This window comes from Leptopilina boulardi, unplaced genomic scaffold, assembly GCF_019393585.1.
Source record: "Leptopilina boulardi isolate dan_hultmark-lab unplaced genomic scaffold, ZJU_Lbou_2.1 LbouV2_165, whole genome shotgun sequence".
Lineage (NCBI taxonomy): Eukaryota > Metazoa > Arthropoda > Insecta > Hymenoptera > Figitidae > Leptopilina > Leptopilina boulardi.
Genome location: NW_026137713.1, coordinates 2,992,532 through 3,014,829, shown reverse-complemented (window position 1 = coordinate 3,014,829; position 22,298 = coordinate 2,992,532). Strand labels below are relative to the sequence as shown.

At 28.5% G+C, this 22,298-nt stretch overlaps 2 protein-coding genes across 5 annotated transcripts in view; one reads left to right on the top strand and one right to left on the bottom strand.

Moving 5' to 3' along the window:
- Nucleotides 1–22,298, top strand: part of LOC127277278 (facilitated trehalose transporter Tret1-2 homolog) — a 220,635-nt gene that overhangs the window by 103,468 nt on the left and 94,869 nt on the right. The gene's annotated exons all lie outside the window — the stretch shown is intronic.
- The window catches only part of LOC127277277 (rap1 GTPase-activating protein 1-like), a 135,246-nt gene that overhangs the window by 100,129 nt on the left and 12,819 nt on the right, over nucleotides 1–22,298 (bottom strand). Inside the window, exons 1-2 of one of the 2 annotated variants that reach the window (XM_051298258.1) lie at nucleotides 18,443–18,617; nucleotides 15,289–16,022 (exon numbers count right to left, since the gene is read on the bottom strand). The exons of the other annotated variant lie outside the window; for it this stretch is intronic. Coding sequence (XP_051154215.1) covers nucleotides 15,289–15,329 — 41 coding nt within the window. The 5' untranslated portion in view covers nucleotides 15,330–16,022; nucleotides 18,443–18,617. Of the gene's footprint in view, nucleotides 1–15,288; nucleotides 16,023–18,442; nucleotides 18,618–22,298 lie in introns of those variants that run through there. 2 annotated transcript variants of the gene reach the window in all.

The window sequence follows — 22,298 nt, the reverse complement described above, 5'->3', positions numbered from 1 at the left end:
AACAATTCAATTATATCCAGACAAAAATTGTACACTTACAGTTATACTTGACTATTATCAAATAAATATTTATTTGTTTCAAATAATCATTATTTGAGATGACGTATTTGTTTCAAATACAGAAATTATTTGTTCAAATACAGTTTATTTAATTCAAATAAAAATTATTTAATTCAAGTAAATATTTATTTCATTCAAGTAAATATTTATTTGATAATAATCAAGTAAACTTAGTAATAAGTAATACTTACTAATAATGGTAATAGTTAAAATATAGTTGCTTACTACCAATGGTAGTTACAACTAATGATAGTTGCAAACAATGGTAATTACAATTAATGGTAGTTGCAGTCAGTGTTAGTAAATATCAATGGTAGTTTTAACCAATTATATAATAATAATAATTATTATTATTATTATTACATATTGTTATTCCAACCAAAAAACTACAATTTAAATAAAAGTACAACTATATATCAATGTAGTAAAATCTCTTCTCCTTTAATTTCTTATTATATTCTCGAAAAGAACCGTTTTGTTGAATGTTTAATTATTGAAAACCAGTTTAAAGCCATTAAAGATTACTTCTATATAATGAATTTTGTGTATGCCTCTGTTAATGTTTGTTAGCAGGTGAACAAGCGTGTAAACATCAAAGTAAAATGCTACGATAGGTATATATATAGAGAGATTTGAAAATTGTATACCTATATATATATGCCGCAATTGGCAACGATTATATGCTCGACCAAATAGAGGTGAATTTCCTGCGCACGATTAATTTTTATATGCTTCGCGTTTTCTATATAGACTTCTCCGCCAACCATTTTCACATACATTATTATACATTTTATATTTATTAGATGCACAATTATTTTAATGCGTATACAATTTTTTTTTTTTTTCTTTTTTTTGGCTCTGATATTTATCAAAATTGTAAAAATATTTTACTAGAAGAAAATATTTCTTCTATATACGCAATGGGGTCAAAGTTTAGCGTATTTTCTTTAAATCAAAATTTTTGTCAAAAAATAATCATTATTTTCAATCAGTGTAAAAATAAATATAGACAATTAAAAATCATATATACTTAAAAAGACGCGTTCTCCTTTTGGAAAAAGTGTCAAGGGACTAAACATTTGCTCCAGAGAAAATATATATATGTGTCAGAGTTCACTGTAGGGGATACCGAGGAGGAAAGTAACAGAGGAGGAAAGTAACAAAGCTTATAACTTTTAAACAAATTATCGGATAGACATGATTCAAACATATTTTTAGTCGGCACTGTTCCCCCTTCCTCCTCCATAGTGTGTCCGAGCCTGACAGGAAAGGTTAGGTCTGATTCCGGTGTGACGTGCAGAAAAAACGTCAAAAGTAAGTTTTCGTTCAAATTTTCAAAGTCTCGTATTTCTTTAATTTTATTGTTTTTCAAAATGTGCCTTTCGTTATTTTGTAGCCTTATTATCTGTCTTTAAGTTGTGCTTAAACAAACAATTTAACATTTGTGTAGTTTTAACTTTTTTGTTGACATACAAGAAAAAAGCGACCGAGGAGGAAAGTAACACGCTACTTTTCTCCTGTTGTCGATATTGTCCATGTTTTAACTAATGATTGAAGCAAATCGTATTTAATTTTACGAATAACAGAGATTTATTTAAGAAAAACCTGTGATCTAGGTAAGCATAAAATATCTTTAAGAAAAAAAATGAGCTAAATTCATAAAATGTTCGAAATATGTGCTAAATATGTCCCAAATATGTGCCAAATAAGTATAAAGTGTACTTAAACTTTCATGTGTTCCTAATAAAAATATTTCTAATTAATAATAGTCATTAGTCTAAAGAATTTTACATAATTTTATACTGTTACTTTCCTCCTAGGAGCTTGTTACTTTCCTCCTCGGGGGTGAGGAGGAAAGTAACAGATGAAGAGCTTGCGTAAAAGTTATACTGTGAACTGTCAATTTATTATAAATGTTTAATTCAAATTTTATTTAAAAGGTGAATGTGCAAGCTTTCATTTAATATATTGGACAAATTTATCCGACAAATATTATTAATGTTAGCATAAAAAAACTGATTTTTGTTACTTTCCTCCTCGGTCTCCCCTACACTTTTATATATATATATATAGAAATTATAATAGTCACATATATTCAAAGGAAACATTGCCTCAAGATATTTCACGTACATCCTGCTCAATTAGGAATGAAGAAAAAAAAAGCGTGCTGACCTTTAAATTATACCATATACATATATACTGCTTTTTAGTCATTCATATATAAGTTTTCATTCATCAGTCGTTTCTTTCATTCGCTTGTCGGAAGCAACACTGTATAACCATGTCATTCGGAATGAAATTCACAACGAAGTCATTCATTGAAAAAATAATTGCAATTGTTACAATAATATTTTTTTTTTGATTCTTTTAACAAAACAAAATTTTTTTTTTAAAGTTACGAACTAGTTACAAGCAATGGTTATTACCAATGATGTAATTACAAGGGGGAATTTACTCAGGCAGTCAAGTGTACACTCTTCCTGTAATACTTGTGTAATAACGTGTAATACCGTGTAATAATGCGTTATTACGGTGCTGTAATAACGCAAAAAAGTCTGTAATATCTCTGTAATAATGTGTAATACTCTGTAATAACGTGTAATACTTGGTAATAAGGGTAATATGAGGTGTATTACCGATAGTCAAGTGTACACGTTTTTAACTAGTAAATTCCCCCTCGTGTAATTATTATTGGTGGTAAATACAAAATATGTTTGTTACAAACAATGGTAGTTACAAAAAACGAATATTAATTACATTCATTTTTTGTAACAATTAATGACAGTTACAAACAATTAAAATAAAATCAAACGATATTCATGAATAAAGAAAAAAGTTAATAATAATAATAAAAAAATTATTAATTTTTAATAAATTTTCGTCATATATGCATAAATAAAATATATATGTAGCAGAATTTGGCAATTTTAATAGAAACTTTTGAACCAATATTTTATATATACAGTTTACTTTAACACACTAATATTTATTCTATAAACATTTTTCCACTCTATTTAGAAATTTCGTAACAAACCGTCAGTTGGAAAATTTATTTAAGCCACTGAATTATTATCGTGAGGAGAAAATAGTTTGTTGAAAGAAACTTTCATTTCATCTTCACATATTCTCGTAACTCTCGCATGAGAAGGTATTTGTTTTGTATGAAAACTGACTTTCAAACTATTTTTTTTTTTTTTTGTCTTTTTCTTTTTAACATTCTAGTATTCTTTTCATGCATTCTTTCAATAGAATTTTTCAAAGAAATATTCTTTATAATTCTTTGCAATTTTTATCTTTATATATATGTTTCCAAATGTTTAAAAATTTTCTAAATCTTGTAGAAATTAAAAAAAAAAAATTTTATCAGATAAATGCCGTTTAATTTAAAAATTTACAAATAAAAATTTTTTCTATAAAAATGAATAATTAAATTCGATTAAATATATTTTTTTAATATAGAATATATATATATATATATATATATATATATATATCTGTTTGCGGTTGAACTCAAGTTCTTTGATAAAGTCAAGGATAACCCATAAGCGCATGAGTACATATAAGCTGCGCGCTTCATTAAGGTTGTTGAAATGCTTTTACGACAAAATTAATTTATTTCCAGTCTTTTAATAAATTCCGCTAGACTGCTTTTAAGGGCACTTTTCAAGAAACTAACATCTTTTTAAAATAATGATAAATATTCAAGTAAAAAAAAAATAATAAAAGGTATATAAAAAGACATTTTTTTTTATTATAGAAATTTCAATTAAAAAATGAAATATTTAACTCTCATGAAAAAAACGTTATTAATCATTGTACGAATTAAAAAGAAAAAAGAAAAGAAACTATAATGTTTATAAATATCGACAATTTAAACAACAGTTGGAACACAGCAGGCGTGTATGGAATACGATTTAAAAAAGTATTAGTGTCAATATTGAGGGAGCATATTAAATATATAATGAAAGATCGAAAACATGTCTTGTGCGCGCACATTTGTTAATGGAACTTTAAGAGGGCGTTTAATCGGCGCCTATGATGATGGAAAACTTTCATTTCTTTCAAACCCCATCCACCTACTTTTTTTTTCTCTTTATTATTATTCCTATATACGTATTAATCTTTATGTATACATATAATGTGTGTACATATATACTGAAACGTCCTTACTATAATATAGTCTTTGTTCAGAAAATAATTGAAAAAAAAGTACAAAGGTTTTAATTAAGCATCTCTTGTCTCATATCCTTCTTATATAAGAGGTACACACGAAAGCTTACGAGAAGCGTTAAAGCAAGAAAATTCTAAATGAAATGTAAATGTCAGAGGAGTAAGGTTTTTCTTTTTTAATTTCAAAACTATGATTTAAACTTTGATGGATTATAATAAAAATTACTTTTTTTTCTATTTAAATTATATAATTAATCAAAATTTATTAGTTTTTAATACTGTTAATTTAGAGTGAAATTTATTTAGTGTTATCAGTGAGAAATTCGAAAATTATTATATCGTTTTGACATTAAATACTAATAATTGAAAGTACCATTGTTTGTAATAACCATGAATTTGTATAACCATAATTGATTCTGAGTATACCACTATCATCATTAGTTGTAACAACCATTTAGTTTTGACAACCATTAATTTAACAACCTTTAGTTGTAACAACCATTAGTTGTAACAACCATTAACTGTAACAACCATTAGTTGTAACAACCATTAGTTGTAACAACCATTAACTGTAACAACCATTAGTTATAACTTTCCATTGGTTGTAACTAACATTAGTTGTAACAACGATTGGTTGTTATAGATATTCTAACAACCTTTGTAACAACCAATTACTGTAACAACCATTAGTTATAATAACAAGTAATTGTAACAACCATTAGTTATAACAACCATTGGTTGTAACTAACATTAGGTGTAGCAACTATTGGTTGTTATAGATATTCTAATAACCATTAATTTAACAACCTTTAGTTATAACAACCAGTAATTATAACAACCATTCGTTCTAACTGACCATTAATTTTTAAAAAAAACATACACTAATGTATTGCCACACCTGACAAAGTGATTTTAAAAGAAACTAATAATTAAAAATGACATTATCCAGGTATATTTATTGTTTCATACTTTGTTTTAACCTTGCTAACGTGAGTCTCAAGCAAAAAAAAAAAAATCTATTTTACATCTTACGCTGTAAAGATGCAAACTGACGATGTTACGTAAAATGGTATTATATTGTATATACACTTTAAAAACACCTTGTAGACTATTACGTATGCATAAAATAAGCAATGTCCTTAGAAAAAGAATCTAACGATATTTTTATCTCCGCCCACTTCTCTATCTCCTCACGTTATACTTATAGTATATATATATTCTTTTTCCGGATAAACCTGCGAAACCGTTATATAGTCCCAGTGTAGAACAGAAAAAAAAATGTCGAACAGACGTTGTTCTTTTATTTGCAAAAAAATACACATGTGTATGTGTGTGTGTGTGAATGAATCGTCTTTATATTTTCATTTACTTATAAATGTTAGTTGAATGAATGAAAAAAATAACCCGAGTCTACCTGCTTTGAACAACCCTTCGCGTGATACAATTCACCTAAGTGGAAGAGATTTTTTTTTTCGACAATGAAATTCAGAGGAAGTAGGCGTAATTCAGTATCCGGTTAACACTGACACTGCGCACCTAATGTGAGGAGAGAGAGGGGGGGGGGGGGAATGTTGCATTTTTTGACACTGTCCAACTTGCAATGTCGCATTTGAACAAAAAAAAGCACCAAGCGGAACGGTTACGCTATCGTCTTTCTTAGATTTTATCGCCTACAGGATTCGCTTTCTTTCTAACTATATATATATGTATACACTCTCGTCAAAAATCTTTGTTTATTATAATTAAAATATATAGGCGGAAATAAATTTCGTAATATCTCGAATTAACATTTATCAAAATTGATTGACAATCAATGTGAAACTTTCGTTACTTTTCATAGAGAATTAGTAAAAAATTGCAACTAATTTAAATTAGTATGATTAAATTACAATGGTAACGGTTGTTATAGTAACTGTTACCATGTCAACCAAACGAGTGTACGACGAACGGACGGACGCCAAAAGCAAAACCACCATAAAATTAAAAGGCATTAAAATAAGCTCCAACGCTTCTTATTTTAATCCAATTTTGCTTATTTTAATACCAAAATGGATTAAAATAAGCAAAATTGAATTAAAATAAGAAGCGTTGCAGCTTATTTTAATGCCATTTTAATTTTCTGTGACTATAAGGCTTTTGGGCCTGAACCACGAAACACTAAAAACAACATCCATTATTTTCACAAAATTATATACGCCTGAAAATCAAAACTACATGAGCTTTAAAATTAAAGCGCTGTTAAACTAAAATTATGACTACAATAAATGTCGATTATTTATTTTTATAGTAAAATTACCATACTCTTTAAGATTTACTGTTTAGACATTTTTTTTTTTTTTTCGAAAAAAAAGTCTATCTTATACGAAAATCAGTTATACGGACGATAAATTAAGAGTTAAACGATCGAATATAATTGAATATATATATCACAATCTTTAGCATAATCAAAGAGATTGCATCAATAGAGAGCAAAATCCTTTCTCTCTCTCTCTCTCTCTCTCTCTCTCTCTCTCTCTCTCTCTCTCTCTCTCTCTCTCTCTCTCTCTCTCTCTCTCTCTCTCTCTCTCTCTCTCTCTCTCTCTCTCTCTCTCTCTCTCTCTCTCTCTCTATATATATATATATATATATATATATATATATATATAATATATATATATATATATATATATATATATAATATAACAATGACATTTTGTCCACAGCGAAATTTTTTCCGATTCAAAAAAAGAAATATATATATATATATATATATATATGAAATCGTGCGAATTTGATCGAGGAAACGTGAAGATGTAAATAATGTACCGTTAAAAGCTCTCGATATACAATGTAACATATATATGTTTAAATATATATGCATATAATAATACATTGTATCCAGAATATAATACGCCGTATAGAAATATTACTTTCTCCAGTATCACAGGATATTACTCATTGTACCAATTGATTTGCAAGTTACGTCAATGATTTATGAATTTCGTGCGCTCTCTTATGCGGCTCACATTGTTTTGCGACAGCGGAAAAATCTATTAGAAGCGAGAGCTTGTTTTTTTTTTTTTTTTATACCAGGGAGAGAAACTCAGTTCCTGAAACATGATATAGAGTTTCGATGAAAATGAATAATATAGAACAAAATCCCAGTGAAAAATTGATTTAATTAAATTGTAAATTAAACCATTCATTTTAAATAACTTGAATTGTCTATATAGAAGCGAATGTATAAAAAAACCAAGTTTGCACTGATTTCGAAAGAAATCATTTTTGAAAAATGAAATAGTAAGAAAAACAACAACGAAGAATATAATAAAGAAGGCAAATAAAATGAAGATACTGTCGCGCTTACTGTATTTTATGGGACATGAAAAGGGGTTTTACATAAAGTACAAGCGCTCTCCGGGGCTGGTTTTATGTGCCAATGTATCTTCGAAGTCATTCATTTAAATTCGTTGCCATCATATTTTGAATCGTTCTCTACTCCTACGTATAAATATACGTAGGATGTACCTATACGTACTTATGAACTGGACATCCTTACCAGCAAAGTATCGAATACTACCTTTATGCAAAAAGAGAGCTAGGCAAAAAAAAAGAAGAGATAAGAAAATAACACCTATAAGAGAGCTCTTTAGAAAGTTCAATATTAATAGTTTATTATCTGCTTTACACATGTTCTCTTCAAATGTGAATTGAATATATATATATATTGCAAATCCTATAAATTATAGTTAATTGTATATAAATAAACCAAATATCAAAAAGATATTCTACAATGCATGTTTGTAAATTTCTCTATTTCCTGAAATATTTTTCTTAATAGCTTCATATTATATAAATATTGTAACTACTGTAGTTGCAACATCCATTAATTGCAACTACCATTAATTGTAACTACCATTAGTTATAAGAACCACTGGTTGTAACTAACATTGTAACAACCATTGTTTGTAACAAGTATTAATAGTAACAACCATTAGTTGTAACTACCATTAATTGTAACTAACATTTGTTACAACAACCATTTGTTATAACAACCATTAGTTATAACAACCATTAGTTATAACAAAAATTAGTTATAACAACCATTAGTTATAACAACCATTAGTTATAACAACCATTAGTTATAACAACGATTGATTGTAACTAACATTAGTTGTAACAGCCATTAGTTGTAACTAACATTGTAACAACCATTGTTTGAAACAACTATTATTATTTACAACCATTAGTTGTAACTAACATTGTAACAACCATTAGTTGCAACTACTATTAGTTATATGAACCATTGATTGTTACTAATATTGTAACAACCATTGATTGTAACAACTATTAACAGTAACTACCGTTAGTTGTAATTGCCATTAATTGTAACTACCGTTAGTTGTAACAACCATTAGTTCTAACATAACCATTGGTTGTAACTACCATTAGTTGTAACTACAATGAACAAAAACTGCAAATTATAGAAATTCCCCTTTTCTTAACTATACCACAGAATATAACTATATTTTTATTTTTTAACCCACCAAACGATAAATAAAAATAATTTATAGAAATTTACTTTAGGGAATAATTGCGAATTACAAGTATATTAAAAAATACAAGTATATACGCAAAAGCAATATAATGTTTGCATTTGTGAAATATAAGTATAAATTCAATATTTGTTTTTTCATGAAGAATTACACAACCCGGAAGAAAAATTAATGTTGATAGATTTCCGCATTCACGCGGCGGGCATCTGGATTCATAATATATAAATTATTATTATACATATTTTATATAGTTAAAAAAGACTGCATCCACATATTATTATTAACACAATGCATAATATGTAGGTTAATGAACCGAGTTGAAGCAAAATCGTAGCAAATTGTTTGATTGAACGAGGTCATTGAGCTAGAGTCGATTTCACCAGGCCATCAAACATATATACATATATATATAATATACAGATATTATGTGTATTGAGTGCGTTTCCTATAGATATATTGCGAGCACTTCATACCTTTGGGACAAGCATGCTATCAATACAGATTGATTTGAAATTCAAGTTATGGCGCGAGAGCATGCAAGTCAACTCCTTGTTAAGGGTCGAATCGAAAATGCAAATCAGACTCTCATTCAGATGGTCTTAATACTTTGCCAACTTTTAAACTCGCGTCTCCGGTATATCAAGATTGTTCGGCCGCAAACAAGTCTTTTATAAAAATGAAAGTTTGTTAATTAATTTTGTGTTCCACAAAAATAAATAAAATCTTATTCTATAACGCAATGTAAAAATAATTCAAAAATAAATATTAAATGTAACTACATGTACATATACATGTTCTAACCAAAAGTACTAAAATTTCAAAACATTTTATTAACCTAATTAATTTGTTATAATTTACGATAAAATTTTTTTTTTTTTTTTTAATAAAATAAACCAAATAAAATTGAATCCGACTTTAATGCTTCATATTAAGAATCATTAATTGAAAGTATATAGCTAGTGCAATTTAAATGAAATATGCAATTGAATAAAGTGGAAGTTGCATATATATATAGTCTATAAAACGTGTCAATGACCGATGAGTGGTTTTGACATCTCGAGGGAAATCTGTATTCGCGAATGAAGAAACTGTGACGAAAGAGCTCCAGCGGAATTCGCGTACGTTTCACAAGTTAACAAATGACAAATGATAAATGACAATCCACAACTAGTTAAATACACAGGTTTTTCATTCGTGTGAACAATAAAGCGAAGGCGACTTTCTAATTATATACCTTATAAACGGATGAGCAATTTTTTTTAACAATTACAATTTTATATATATATATATATATATATATATATATATATATATATATATATATATTTCGTTTTATGAAATTTTAAATGACAGTTTAACACATCAAAAACCAAAAGTAACAAATTATCATTATTTACATTTACCTATTGATCTGTTAATTCGAATTATATACGTTACGTTTTTGTATAAATAGATTGTAACTGCCATTGTTTGTAATTGTAACTATAATTGTTTGTAATTTAAATACCAATGATTATGTAACAACCAGTGTAAGTAACAACCAACTATTGTAACTATCATTAATAGAAACTACCATTTAATATAACAACCAATGTTTGTAAAAAACAATTATTGTAACAATCATTTATTAAAACAACCATAGATGGTAACTAATATTAATTGTAATAACCATTGATTGTAACTATCATTGATTGTGATCACCATTGATACTAACAACCATTATTTGTAACTATTGTATTTATTGTAAACACCATTGTATGTAGCAACCACTGAATGTAATTAACATTGTTTGTTACTACCAGTGAATGAAATAACTATTGAATGTAACTACCACTGATTATGTTACAACCAACTGTTGTAACTACTATTAATTGTAACTACCATTAGTTGAAACTATCATTTGTTATAAGAACCATTGGTTGTAACTAACATTGTGACAACCATTAATTTAACAACCATTGGTTATAACTGAAATTTTCTGTAACAACTATTAGTACTAACAACCATTAGCTGTAACTACCATTAGATGTAACCAGTGTAAGTAACAATTAACGATTGTAACTATCATTAATAGGAACTAGCATTAAATATAACAACCATTGATTGTAATAACCATTTATTGTAACAACCATTCATTGTAACTAACATTAATTGTAAGAACCATTAATTGTAACTATCATTGTAACTATCATTGAATGAGCTAACTATTAAATGTAACTATCATACAACCAACAATTGTAACTACCATTGAATAAAACATCAGTCGAATGTAACTATCATTATTTGTAACTATCATTGTTATGTTACAAACAACTATTCTAACTACACCATCGAATGAAACAAGCATTGAATGCAACCATCATTGGTTGTAACTACCATTGTGTGAAATGAAAATTATGGCATTAGTAACAATAAACAATAATAGAAACAATCTATTTTGTAACTACCATTCTTTGTAACTATCAGAGAATGTAACCATCAACAGTAGTAACTTAAATTTAAATTACAACTGTATTCAAGTTAATATTTAATTTTGAAATTAATTTGTTTCCAATAAATACTATTAATTGAAATTTAAATTGCTGATAATTTAAGAACCGCACTAACTCGAATTAATAGTTGCGTTACAGAGTGCTAATGTTGGTAATTATATTAATTGATTGTTTACCACAATTTCAACATAAACTACCACAATTTTATTACGCCAACACATAATTTTCTCCATCAAACATAACCTCAGAATTTTTGAAGAAAGTAACTATAAAAAACAAAATAAAGAAGCTAAATTTTATAATAAATATAAAACCTGCACGCGGCAAATTATCAACCAAATGGTTGAGTTTCTTATCTGCGGAAGTGATAAAAAAAAAAAGAAACAACTTTAAATTGTAAGTAAAAGTGTTTCTCGAGACGTGAAATTATACTAAATTTATAGAATTTCATTTATCTTTTGCATAGACAGAGATAGCCTTATATTGTAATAAAAATGATGAAAGTTAATTCAGAAACATACACAGACATTCTTTTTTTTTTAATGTCATCTTAAGATGTTTTGTGACAAATAGTTACTTGATAAGTAGCTTATCCTTCGAATGATTTACGATTGACTTTATAAAGAGGCGTCCGCTGAGACGATATGCCTTGGTGCATGAAACGCGTTTATTTATTTATTGTTTTTTTTTAATACTCGAAGGCCCTTAAAGGAGTGTTGTTGTTTAAAAAGGAGCAAATTTCGATGGTCTTTTTCTACCTTAATAGAATGTATAATAGAAACCCTCCTATATATAATATGTAATTGAGTATAAATAATAGAAAATTTCAGTTTTTATTATTTTTTATACAAATATTAGAATTATTCATGAAATCTAAATTCAAAAAAAAAAACATTTTTTGGAAGTTCGTCGAGTCACTTTGTAATTCATGTCGAGCAAGCTGTTTTGTCATAAGAATGATTAAATATTCAGTAATATTTAAATATATTTCATATATTAAAAAGAAAAGAGCATTTTTCAAGAAAAGAGAACTATATAAAATCAACTCTTGAAGGTAAAAAAAGAAGGGAGTTAAATTTTAACTCCAAACGGAATTCTAAAAAATTTGTAGAGACCACAATTGGGAGTAAAATTTTTAAAAATCAATTCTAAAAGTGAGTTAACTCCCTTTGCACCAACTGCCAAAAAGGTGCGACTTTTATAGAATCCAATTGGGAGTTAAAATGTAACTTTTTTTGTATAAAAGTCGCACCCTTTTGAAGTTAAAACAAGAAAAGTTTATGATTACGGAGTCAATATTAATAATAAACGAGATTATGTAAGAAGAATTCATTTTGATTGATATGTATAGTATAGTAATAATTACAAGTGTTTGATGGGATTAGTTATTAACACTTTCCCTTTTAATCATTTGCTTATTGATAAAGACACAAAGAATCATTTCAACGGCATTTTACACTTGTTACGAGAATGTATATAAAGAACTTACACAACCATATATATGTATACGAGGAATAACAACTTTGTGATTTATACGCGATTTTTACGATGTACAATTTTATGTATATGTTATAATCATGTATAATAAAAACATAGATGTTAATTTTTTTTATGGACCCTCATATCTGTATTGAAGATAAAAGATACATTGGTAACTATTTCGTGGGAATTTTTAAGTTTTTTTTTTAAATCAAAAAGAGAGTTAAATTTCATTTTTTCCATGTTAAAGCAAAGGGAGTGAAATTAACTCCCAACGGGAGTTAAGGTAAAGGGTGTAAAACCTAAGGAGTTAAATTTTCACTACCAAGGGAGTTTAATTCAAGTTTCACCACTTTGAAATTGAAAGAAAGGGAATGAAACTCTAGGAGTTAAATTAACTCCTAATGGGATTAAACTTTTGCAGTTGAAGTAAAGGGAATAAAACCTAGGGAGTTGAATTTTTACTCCCAAGGGAGTTTCTATTATAGTTCCACACGTTTAGAAAGAAAGGGACTGAAACATAGAGAGTTGAATTAACTCCTAACGGGATTTAATTTTTGGAGTTGAAGTAAAGGGAGTAAAACCTAGGGAGTTGAATTTTCACTCCCAAGGGAGTTTCTATTATAGTTCCACACGTTTAGAAAGAAAGGGACTGAAACATAGAGAGTTGAATTAACTCCTAACGGGATTTAATTTTTGGAGTTGAAGTAAAGGGAGTAAAACCTAGGGAGTTGAATTTCCACTCCCAAGGGAGTTTCTATTATAGTTCCACACGTTTAGAAAGAAAGGGACTGAAATCTAGAGAGTTGAATTAACTCCTAACGGGATTTAATTTTTGGAGTTGAAGTAAAGGGAGTAAAACCTGGAGAGTAGAATTTTCACTCCCCAGGGAGTTTCTATTATAGTTCCACACGTTTAGAAAGAAAGGGACTGAAACCTAGAGAGTTGAATTAACTCCTAACGGGATTTAATTTTTGGAGTTGAAGTAAAGGGAGTAAAACCTAGGGAGTTGAATTTCCACTCCCAAGAGAGTTTCTATTATACTTCCACACGTTTAGAAAGAAAGGGACTAAAACCTAGAGAGTTGAATTAACTCCTAACGGGATTTAATTTTTGTAGTTAAAGTAAAGGGAGTAAAACTAGAAGAGTAAATTTTTACTCTCAACAGAATTTTAATTGAACTTCCACCTATTTGTAGTTAAAAAAACAAATATAGAGTTAAATTAACTACCAATGGGATTGAACTATATTGGAGTTCTAAAATTTTGTGATAGATATCAAAAAAAAATTAAGGTAAAAAATAATGTCATACAAACATCAAAGAGATCTTCTTTTTTAACAGTAAAAAAATAAATTTCCTGATTTAGAGGATATGATTATTATCCACATGGGTAAACTCTATAAACTGAAAGAAGGTAGGTACTTGTATTACGAAAGAAATTGCAGTACCTACCTTATAATATCCTCCACTAAAATGTACAATAATTTTCTACATACCAAGAACGAAATTACCATGTTTCCTGATATAGGGACAGATATAATAAATTGTTTGAACATGTAACATTAGAAAAAATAATGAGGAAAAGAAGCCAAGAAAAAAAATATGCGACATCTGTTAGTTTATATATAAACACAGATATTTGTTCTAAAGTTCGCGTATTTAAAATAATCATCCATATAACGAGATTGTCATTCAAGAATATGAATTTCCTCTTTTATAAAAAAAAAAAGGAAAATCCAATATCAAAAAGTCGCAAAAACTTATATGAATAGAAAAAGTTCCGCGTCTAATGAATTTATAAGACACTAATTAAATAAAAAGTTGATAATTTCATTTATCAAAAAAGATAAATAAAAAGTTTTCTTTTTTTTACCCCTATAACTACTGTGTAAAACTTTTTTTTTTTTCTTTCTCCCCGAAGAGAGAATAAAAGTTGTAAACTACAACAATTTTAATGGCGCGGTGAAATAATATTGTTAAAAGAATATTTTCTATAGAGACTTATATATACTTTGGTCTTTGAAAATATGAAAGATTATTATTAGGAGAAAATTCAGAAAATATTTTTACGATCCTTGCTAATAATAATTTACGCTTCAAGTGAACAATAATTTTTTTATTATAATAATTATTACCTGCCTATATATATATATATATATATATATATATGTCTTTAAATTCTCTAAAAAGAAACAAAATTTTCTCCAATTTTTATAGTAGAAAAAAATTTTCCTCTATAAAGGTGTAATATTGTTAATCACCGAGTCAATTATTCGATAGAATGTCGTTAAAAAATCATTTACTAATTAACAAGACACAGTGTCAAGTCATGCTATGATTTCATCAATAAAAATTTCCATTAATAATAATAAATGAGAAATTCCAATCGATATTATAAAAATATCTAAATGAAAAATAATTTTAAATACTTAAATAACTCATTAACTTTATGTATATAATTAACAAAATTGGAAAAAAATATATCATTTTCAATAAAAAGAAAAATTTTTTTTTTTACCAGACAATAATTGTTGTAATGTATAAAACTCACCCAGTGTCGCCAATATAATCCAACATGCTGATTTTAAGCATTTCTTCCTTCAAACTTTTTTTTTTTTCTTCTTCTATTCCCGGTCCCACGAATTGTACTGTTTCCGGTGAAGTGCACACTTCCAGGACGAGAGGGTCAAAAAGACAAACTCACATTCACATATACATTATACTTCACAGTGATCGCAAAACGAAAACGGTACCACGCCCCCGATAATTTCTCCAAAGAGCCTCCCCTCGTTAACTTTAAAGACTCGCGCGTGACTCACGCGAACCTTTTTCTTATTCCTTTTTTTTTTTTTTTGCTACCGATGGATGTTTTAATTACTCCAAGATTCGTATACGTAATGTACAATCATGTCCGGTTGCCAACTAATATAACCTCTTGTGACTCTTTAACTTCCGGCCTTGATTCGCAACATCTTGATGAATTATTAGCATCGAGTTGTCAATCTGTGAACCGTTCATCGTTCAGATGAATATAAATATATATGTATGGGTATATACATATATATGATGTCCAAAGAGAGTTTAGTGTTACAAGACACGCTCAACTTCAGACCCTGGTATTACTCTCGGCAATTACGTACGATATCCAGAATCCCGTTATCGATCCCGATCGATGCGGAACACGTGTATATTTGCAATGGGATATGCGGCACAGTCGATTGCAATGACGAAGGACTTCTTCGAATTGTGTTTATCCTTTTTTTATTTATATATATATTCTCCTCTCTGATGATTGCATTTAAAAAAAAAGAAGACAAAAAAAAAAAATTATTTTACAATTATTTCCAAGGAAATTTCATTATAAATTGTTTGTTGATTATTATTACACTGAAAAAAAAAAACAAATTTATTTGATTCAAATAATTGGTTACTTGACTATTATCAAATAAATATTTACTTGAACCAAAATAATTTTGCTTAAATATACACTGTAAAAAAAAGGAGTTGAATTTCAACTCCCTAGAGGATGCTATAAAAGTCCCACCCTTTTTGAGTTGAAGCGAAGGAAGTTAATGCTTTACAAGTTAATTTTATGCCTAGGGAGTTAGTTTTAAAGAGTTAATTAATTTATTAACTCCCTTTTTGAGTTGATTTTTAACTCGAAAAATTTAAATCCCAATAACGTTAACTCCCTAATTTTTTTACAATGTATAAATAAATTATTTAGTTTAAAAAAAACTTTATTTGAACCAACAATTTTTGTATTTGAAACAAATAAAATTTATTTGGTTTAAATAAATATATTTATTTGATAATAGTCAAGTAACTGTTTATTTGAATCAAATAAATTTTATTTCCGTGTATTATTATTATTATTATTATTATTATTATTATTATTATTATTATTATTATTATTATTATTATTATTATTAATATTATTATTCTTTGGAAAATTCAAAGTCATTCGCAATATAACATTCTTTTTATTTTTGAAACTTAACTCCCAACTATGGTGTTTTATTGAAGTTCCACTTCATTAGATTTGAGTTTGAGTAAAACCTTGGAAGTTAAATTTTAACTCCCAATGAGATTTAAAGAAGGTACTATACATTTTTGGAGTTGAAGCAAATGGAGTGGAACCTTGGGAGTTAAATTAACTCCAAATGGGATTAAACTTTTAGAATTAAAGTAAAGTGAGTAAAACCTATAGAGTTAAATTTTAACTCTTTTAACTTTTGGAGTTTAAGCAAAGGGAGTGGAACCTAGGGATTTAAATTAACTCCAAATGGGATTAAACTTTTAGAATTGAAGTAAAGTGAGTAAAACCTATAGAGTTAAATTTTAACTCTTTTAACTATTGGAGTTGAAGCAAAAAAAGTTAAATTAACTCCCAATGTGAATTGAAGTAAAGGGAGTAAAATTTTCACACCTAACGGAGTTCAATTGAAGCTTTTGAATGATTAGAAAGAAAGGGAGTGAAACACTGTGTTTAATTATTTCCCAATGAGTTTGAAGTTGACTCAAAGTAAATGACGACTTATAAATAAAAAATAGGTTAACATTAATATAGTAATTATTATTATATAAATATTGTTAATAATAAGATATAAATTAATTAAAATTTTCAATGATCTGAAATACTTGGAATTTCTGGTAAAATGATCAATTTTTAAAATGTCAAAGTATTAATTTTTTAAGTGTCAGAGTTTCGATTTTAAAAATATCAAAGCTTCGATTTTAAAAGTGCCTAAGCTTCAATTTTTAAAGTGTCAAAGCTTCTATATATTTTTATCCTTAATATAAGAATTAAAATATTCTCGTATATAAATCGAAAGAATCAACGATATAATTTTTCAAAAAGAATATACCGTATACGAGGTAAATCATCAAGATAACAAAATATGTTACGTAACTTTTAAAGGGTCCATTTCAACAATATTATATACCTAATGTCATTCAAGAAAAATTTCATGGACCATTAAATTTAGAAGAAAAAAAACTTTCAGTTTGATTTTAATCCACCTGCATCTTAAAAAAAAAAATCAAATAGAAGCTAGCAGGTGATGTATATACAATTCAATGGAACGATCAATCACAATTAGAAACCCTTTTAGAAGAATCAAAATTTTCCATAGAAAAAGATTTAATATACGAGATGAGAGAGAGAGAAAAAGAAAGAGATAAAAGTCAAATTACCATTACAGATTTTTGGAAACACTGAAAAAAAATGTAAACACTTCGATATTATACAATCACTATTCTTCAATTAAGAATAGTTTCCTTTAAATTACTCCTTTGAACTTTCAACTCATAAAACCTCATAAATAATACATATTGAATCTTGCAATATATAAGAATCCTTCTAATAAATCCCAGGAATTCTTTCTTTTTTTTCTCAATTGTAATCGCACGTGCGCAGCTTCCTTTTTGCAGGAGCACACTTTTCTTCATACGGGAATTTCGTAGAAGACATTTGACTTGGAACAGTCGACATTAATTATTAACACAAACTCCTGTGTTCTCTCTCTTCGATTCTGCACAACTTGAATTTGTACAACTCTACCAGGAGCAATTAGCGTTCAAATAAGAGGAATAATAATTTAAAAATCCAAAAGATAAAATACTGAGAAAATTCCACGTCACACAAATTATCACAAACAAATATCTAATTTATACTGTTTTTTTATAATTAAAATAAAACTTACAATACTATTTTGTAAACGATCAATTTTGTGATTTAAAAAAAAAAAAAAAAAAATTTTCTTCCCCCCTTAAAACGAGATTCGCGCGCAGACCTGCGCAGCACTTTAAAATAAAAATAAAGAAAACGATCGAGATTAATGTAAAAACGGAGCAACCACCGACTTCCAAGAGCCGTTGGACTGTTCAGAACTGTTTTACTCTCTGGCTTTGCTCAATGCAACGCAGTGGCAAAGCTCCCTTCTCCCAAGTTCCCATCTCTCTGTCTCTCTCTTTACTCTACTCTATAATACTCCTCACAGTGACCGAGGTAGATGAAGAGGAGGGCAGAGGAGGTATTATGGTGAGGTTTCTCAATGTGGTGGGGTCGAATGTGTGCGTGTCGCGTATATAAACGCGTGTGACACGCATGCATAGACATCACCCACACATTTATGAGAAAAAAAATCCTCATTCCCCTTTTAATCCACATGTGTTTGTGTGTATGTGTGTGTGTGAGAGAAACTGGACACTCTAGAAATCGCATATTCATGGACGGGGAGGATCCACGCTCGATTACTGACGATGCCAACTAACGCACACTAACTAATCTTTTGCGTGCTTCTGCGGCTCGATTAATTCGGTTCTCAGAGATCGCGTACATATATATATATAGCTGAAAGCTTTAGTGGCACAGTTTGCCTTTAGGCACAATGAACCGCATTCGTGCGACAAAAAAAAAATATATCAGTGTACAAAAAAAAATTATAAGTTTAAAAATTCTAAACTCGAGACAAATAACTAAGAGACCATTTTCAACGTGTGGATAATAATTCTCCGAGTGGTTAAACGCAGAATATATCCCCATTTAGAAAGATTCCCCGGAAAGTGCCCCCTAGAGGTTCTATCAGAATTCCGCCGGAACTTCCAACGTAATTTCGTCGGAATTCCATCGGAGTTCCAAAGAATTTCCGATGGAATTCCGATTAATTTTTTTCAAAATTTTTAGAGTCCTAATTCCGTCGGAATCCCATCGGAAATTTTTTTTGAACTCCAATGGAATCACGTTGGAAGTTCCGGCGGAATTCTGATAGAACCTTCAGGGGGCACTTTCCGGGGAATCTTTCCAAGTGGATCTACTGGTCTGCGTAGAATATTTGTGTACAGCTTTTGCGCAAACGCAGAATATATATCTACTATTTTTAACCTCTCGGAGGATTTTTATCCACAAGTTGAAAATAGTCTCTTAATTATTTGTCTCAAATTTATAGAATTCTGAAACTTATAATTTTTTTTTTTTTTGTGCGCTTTTTTTACATTGATATAATTTATACTAATTTGCACCGTTATCAAATCAAAAATTTTCAACCCAAAAACTTTTTCTAATTTTTTTTCGAATTTCACAAATCAGAATAAATATATATATATAAAAACTTGAAAAAAAAATTTTAATTTAATTTAGAATATAAGGTCAAAGAACTCGTCTATATAGTTCTAAATTAGAGGCACCATGGACCAGACGCTGTAAAAACGTGAAACTACTTGTTAAGTAATTTTCTCCCTTAACGTCTTTACCGAGCGAATTTTTTTTTTTATCCTATCTTTCTCTCTTTGTCTCTCTTGGGGTTATTATTCGGGAAAATTATTGGCTTTGCACGAACACAGTGATTATGAAGAAGCTTATAACATATCTCCGTGAATTGTTACAAGTTTACGAACTAGATTTAACTTAATTTCCCTCGAGTTTCTACCACATACATATATACAGGTGAACAAGTTCAAGGTCGACAAATTTTATGTCTTTTATATGCCCTTTTCTGCATCCAACATTAAGAAGAAGAAGAAGGGGAGGGAGGGGAATTGACCTAGAATTGACAAAATATTTTCAATAATTTGTAAAAAGACAAGACGACCCTTAATAAACCAGTTTAAATAATTTTTTAAAAAAATTCCGTTAAGTTAACTTGTTTGACGTTTATGGCTTTTTTTTCTACACCATCGAATTCAGTGAATTCATTCAACATGAATGCAACAAGAAACTGATGGGCGTTTCCGCTTGGACTCGAAAAAACCATAAATAAATAGCGACATGACAAATATAATTTTTGCCAAGAGATGTCACCCTTGATATTGCATCACAGAACACGAAAATAATAAACAAATGACCCTCGTCTTAGAAAGTTTGAGAAAAAAAAAATTCATTTCCCTTCTCTCGCACCTTTTTCTCTCTCTCTCTCTCTCTCTTTATATATATATATATATATATATATATATATCTCGACATCTCTGGGAGGATGGTAAACAGAAAGATAGTGACACATATTTGTTTGCATTGGTTTCCTTTCCCCCCACATTTACGATAAAGCTTTCATAGAAAACTTGGAACAGTTCCCTATTCTTTTGAGCAATGACTATATACAACGATTAAGGTTGCTTTTTAAGTATTTTCTCAACTGTTTTTAAAAATAAATCATTCACATATATATGTATATACACATTATATCAAATAGTGGAAAATACCTGAAAAGAGAAAATATTCCCAAGTAATGTGTGCAACAAGTTCTACTGTATAATACCAATACATATTTATTTTTAGTTAATTCTTTCTTAAAATGTCGGTAATTCAGAAATCTAACTTTTTTTTTTTGTCAAATTCAAAAAATAATACTTGGGGCATTTACCTTAAACATTATGTAATAGAATAATCTAAATATTTTAAAAATATCACTCATTGTTCATCAACTGATTCCACAAAATGTAAATTCGATTACAAAGTGCCCATATATTCATAAAACGAACATCAAAATGAAAATTACAAAAAATAAAATAAATGCCAATTGTAAAGGTAATTTCGTTCGATTGTATTGCTTTACGAAGAAAGAAAGATGGGTTACAGTAGTTTTATTATAAGCCAAAGAAGCAATATATATATATATATATATATATAGTAATCTACGAATGGGAATTGAAGAGGATTTTAACGATTGCTTTCAAGTATATTATTCGACAGGATATTCATTTAATATACTTTATTTTAAAGAATATGATGATGATTGGAAAAATTTTAAAGTACATCGGGAAAAGAAACATCCCCCCCGAGGTCGTACCATTATCGGCTTTTATTGCTTTACAATGGGAAACAAGACGACGCGCGGCTAAGGTGCAAAGCGTCTCGTTATAACACGTGCGGTTATTGCACGACTTTGCCCGGTCGTCGTCGGTAAAAAAAAGAAGAATATTGCCAATAAACCACAACCTCTCTTGCGCTGTGCACTTTAAGATGAGATCCCCGCATTTTAAAAACCTAATATCATTTAATTTTAAAACGTCCGTTAAATAGTTTACCATACGACCCTGAGAAATCAATATACCAAGATTAATATATCGCTCATCAAATATATTTATTTTTCCTCAAAAAACAATTGCTAGAAAATAACTACAAATCTTTTTACCTAATTTATTTTATTTTATATTATATATATATAATAATTACTGAAAAATGTAAACGCGCATTTAAAACTCTTAATATCAATCGACTATTTTTTTTTTTTTTTATATATGCAGAAACCGGTTATTGTACCGTTTTACATTTTCGTTTAGAATTTAATCATTTAATCACTGTCTTGTATGCGCAAACTATATAATTAAAATTTCATTTAAAATTAACGTCAATTATATTCAAGAAACAAACTTGAAAAATTCATTACAACTTTTTTTTTTCCCCCAACCTTTTAGTTTCAAAATTTATAGTGGTTTTTTTTTTTGTTTATAATACAAGTCGTCGATCTGACCCCATGGGAGACAAACTAGATTTCCAGACTTTCATCTCTAAGTTCGATGGTATAGTCAACATGTGTCGTGAATTCTATAGAAATTCTTTTA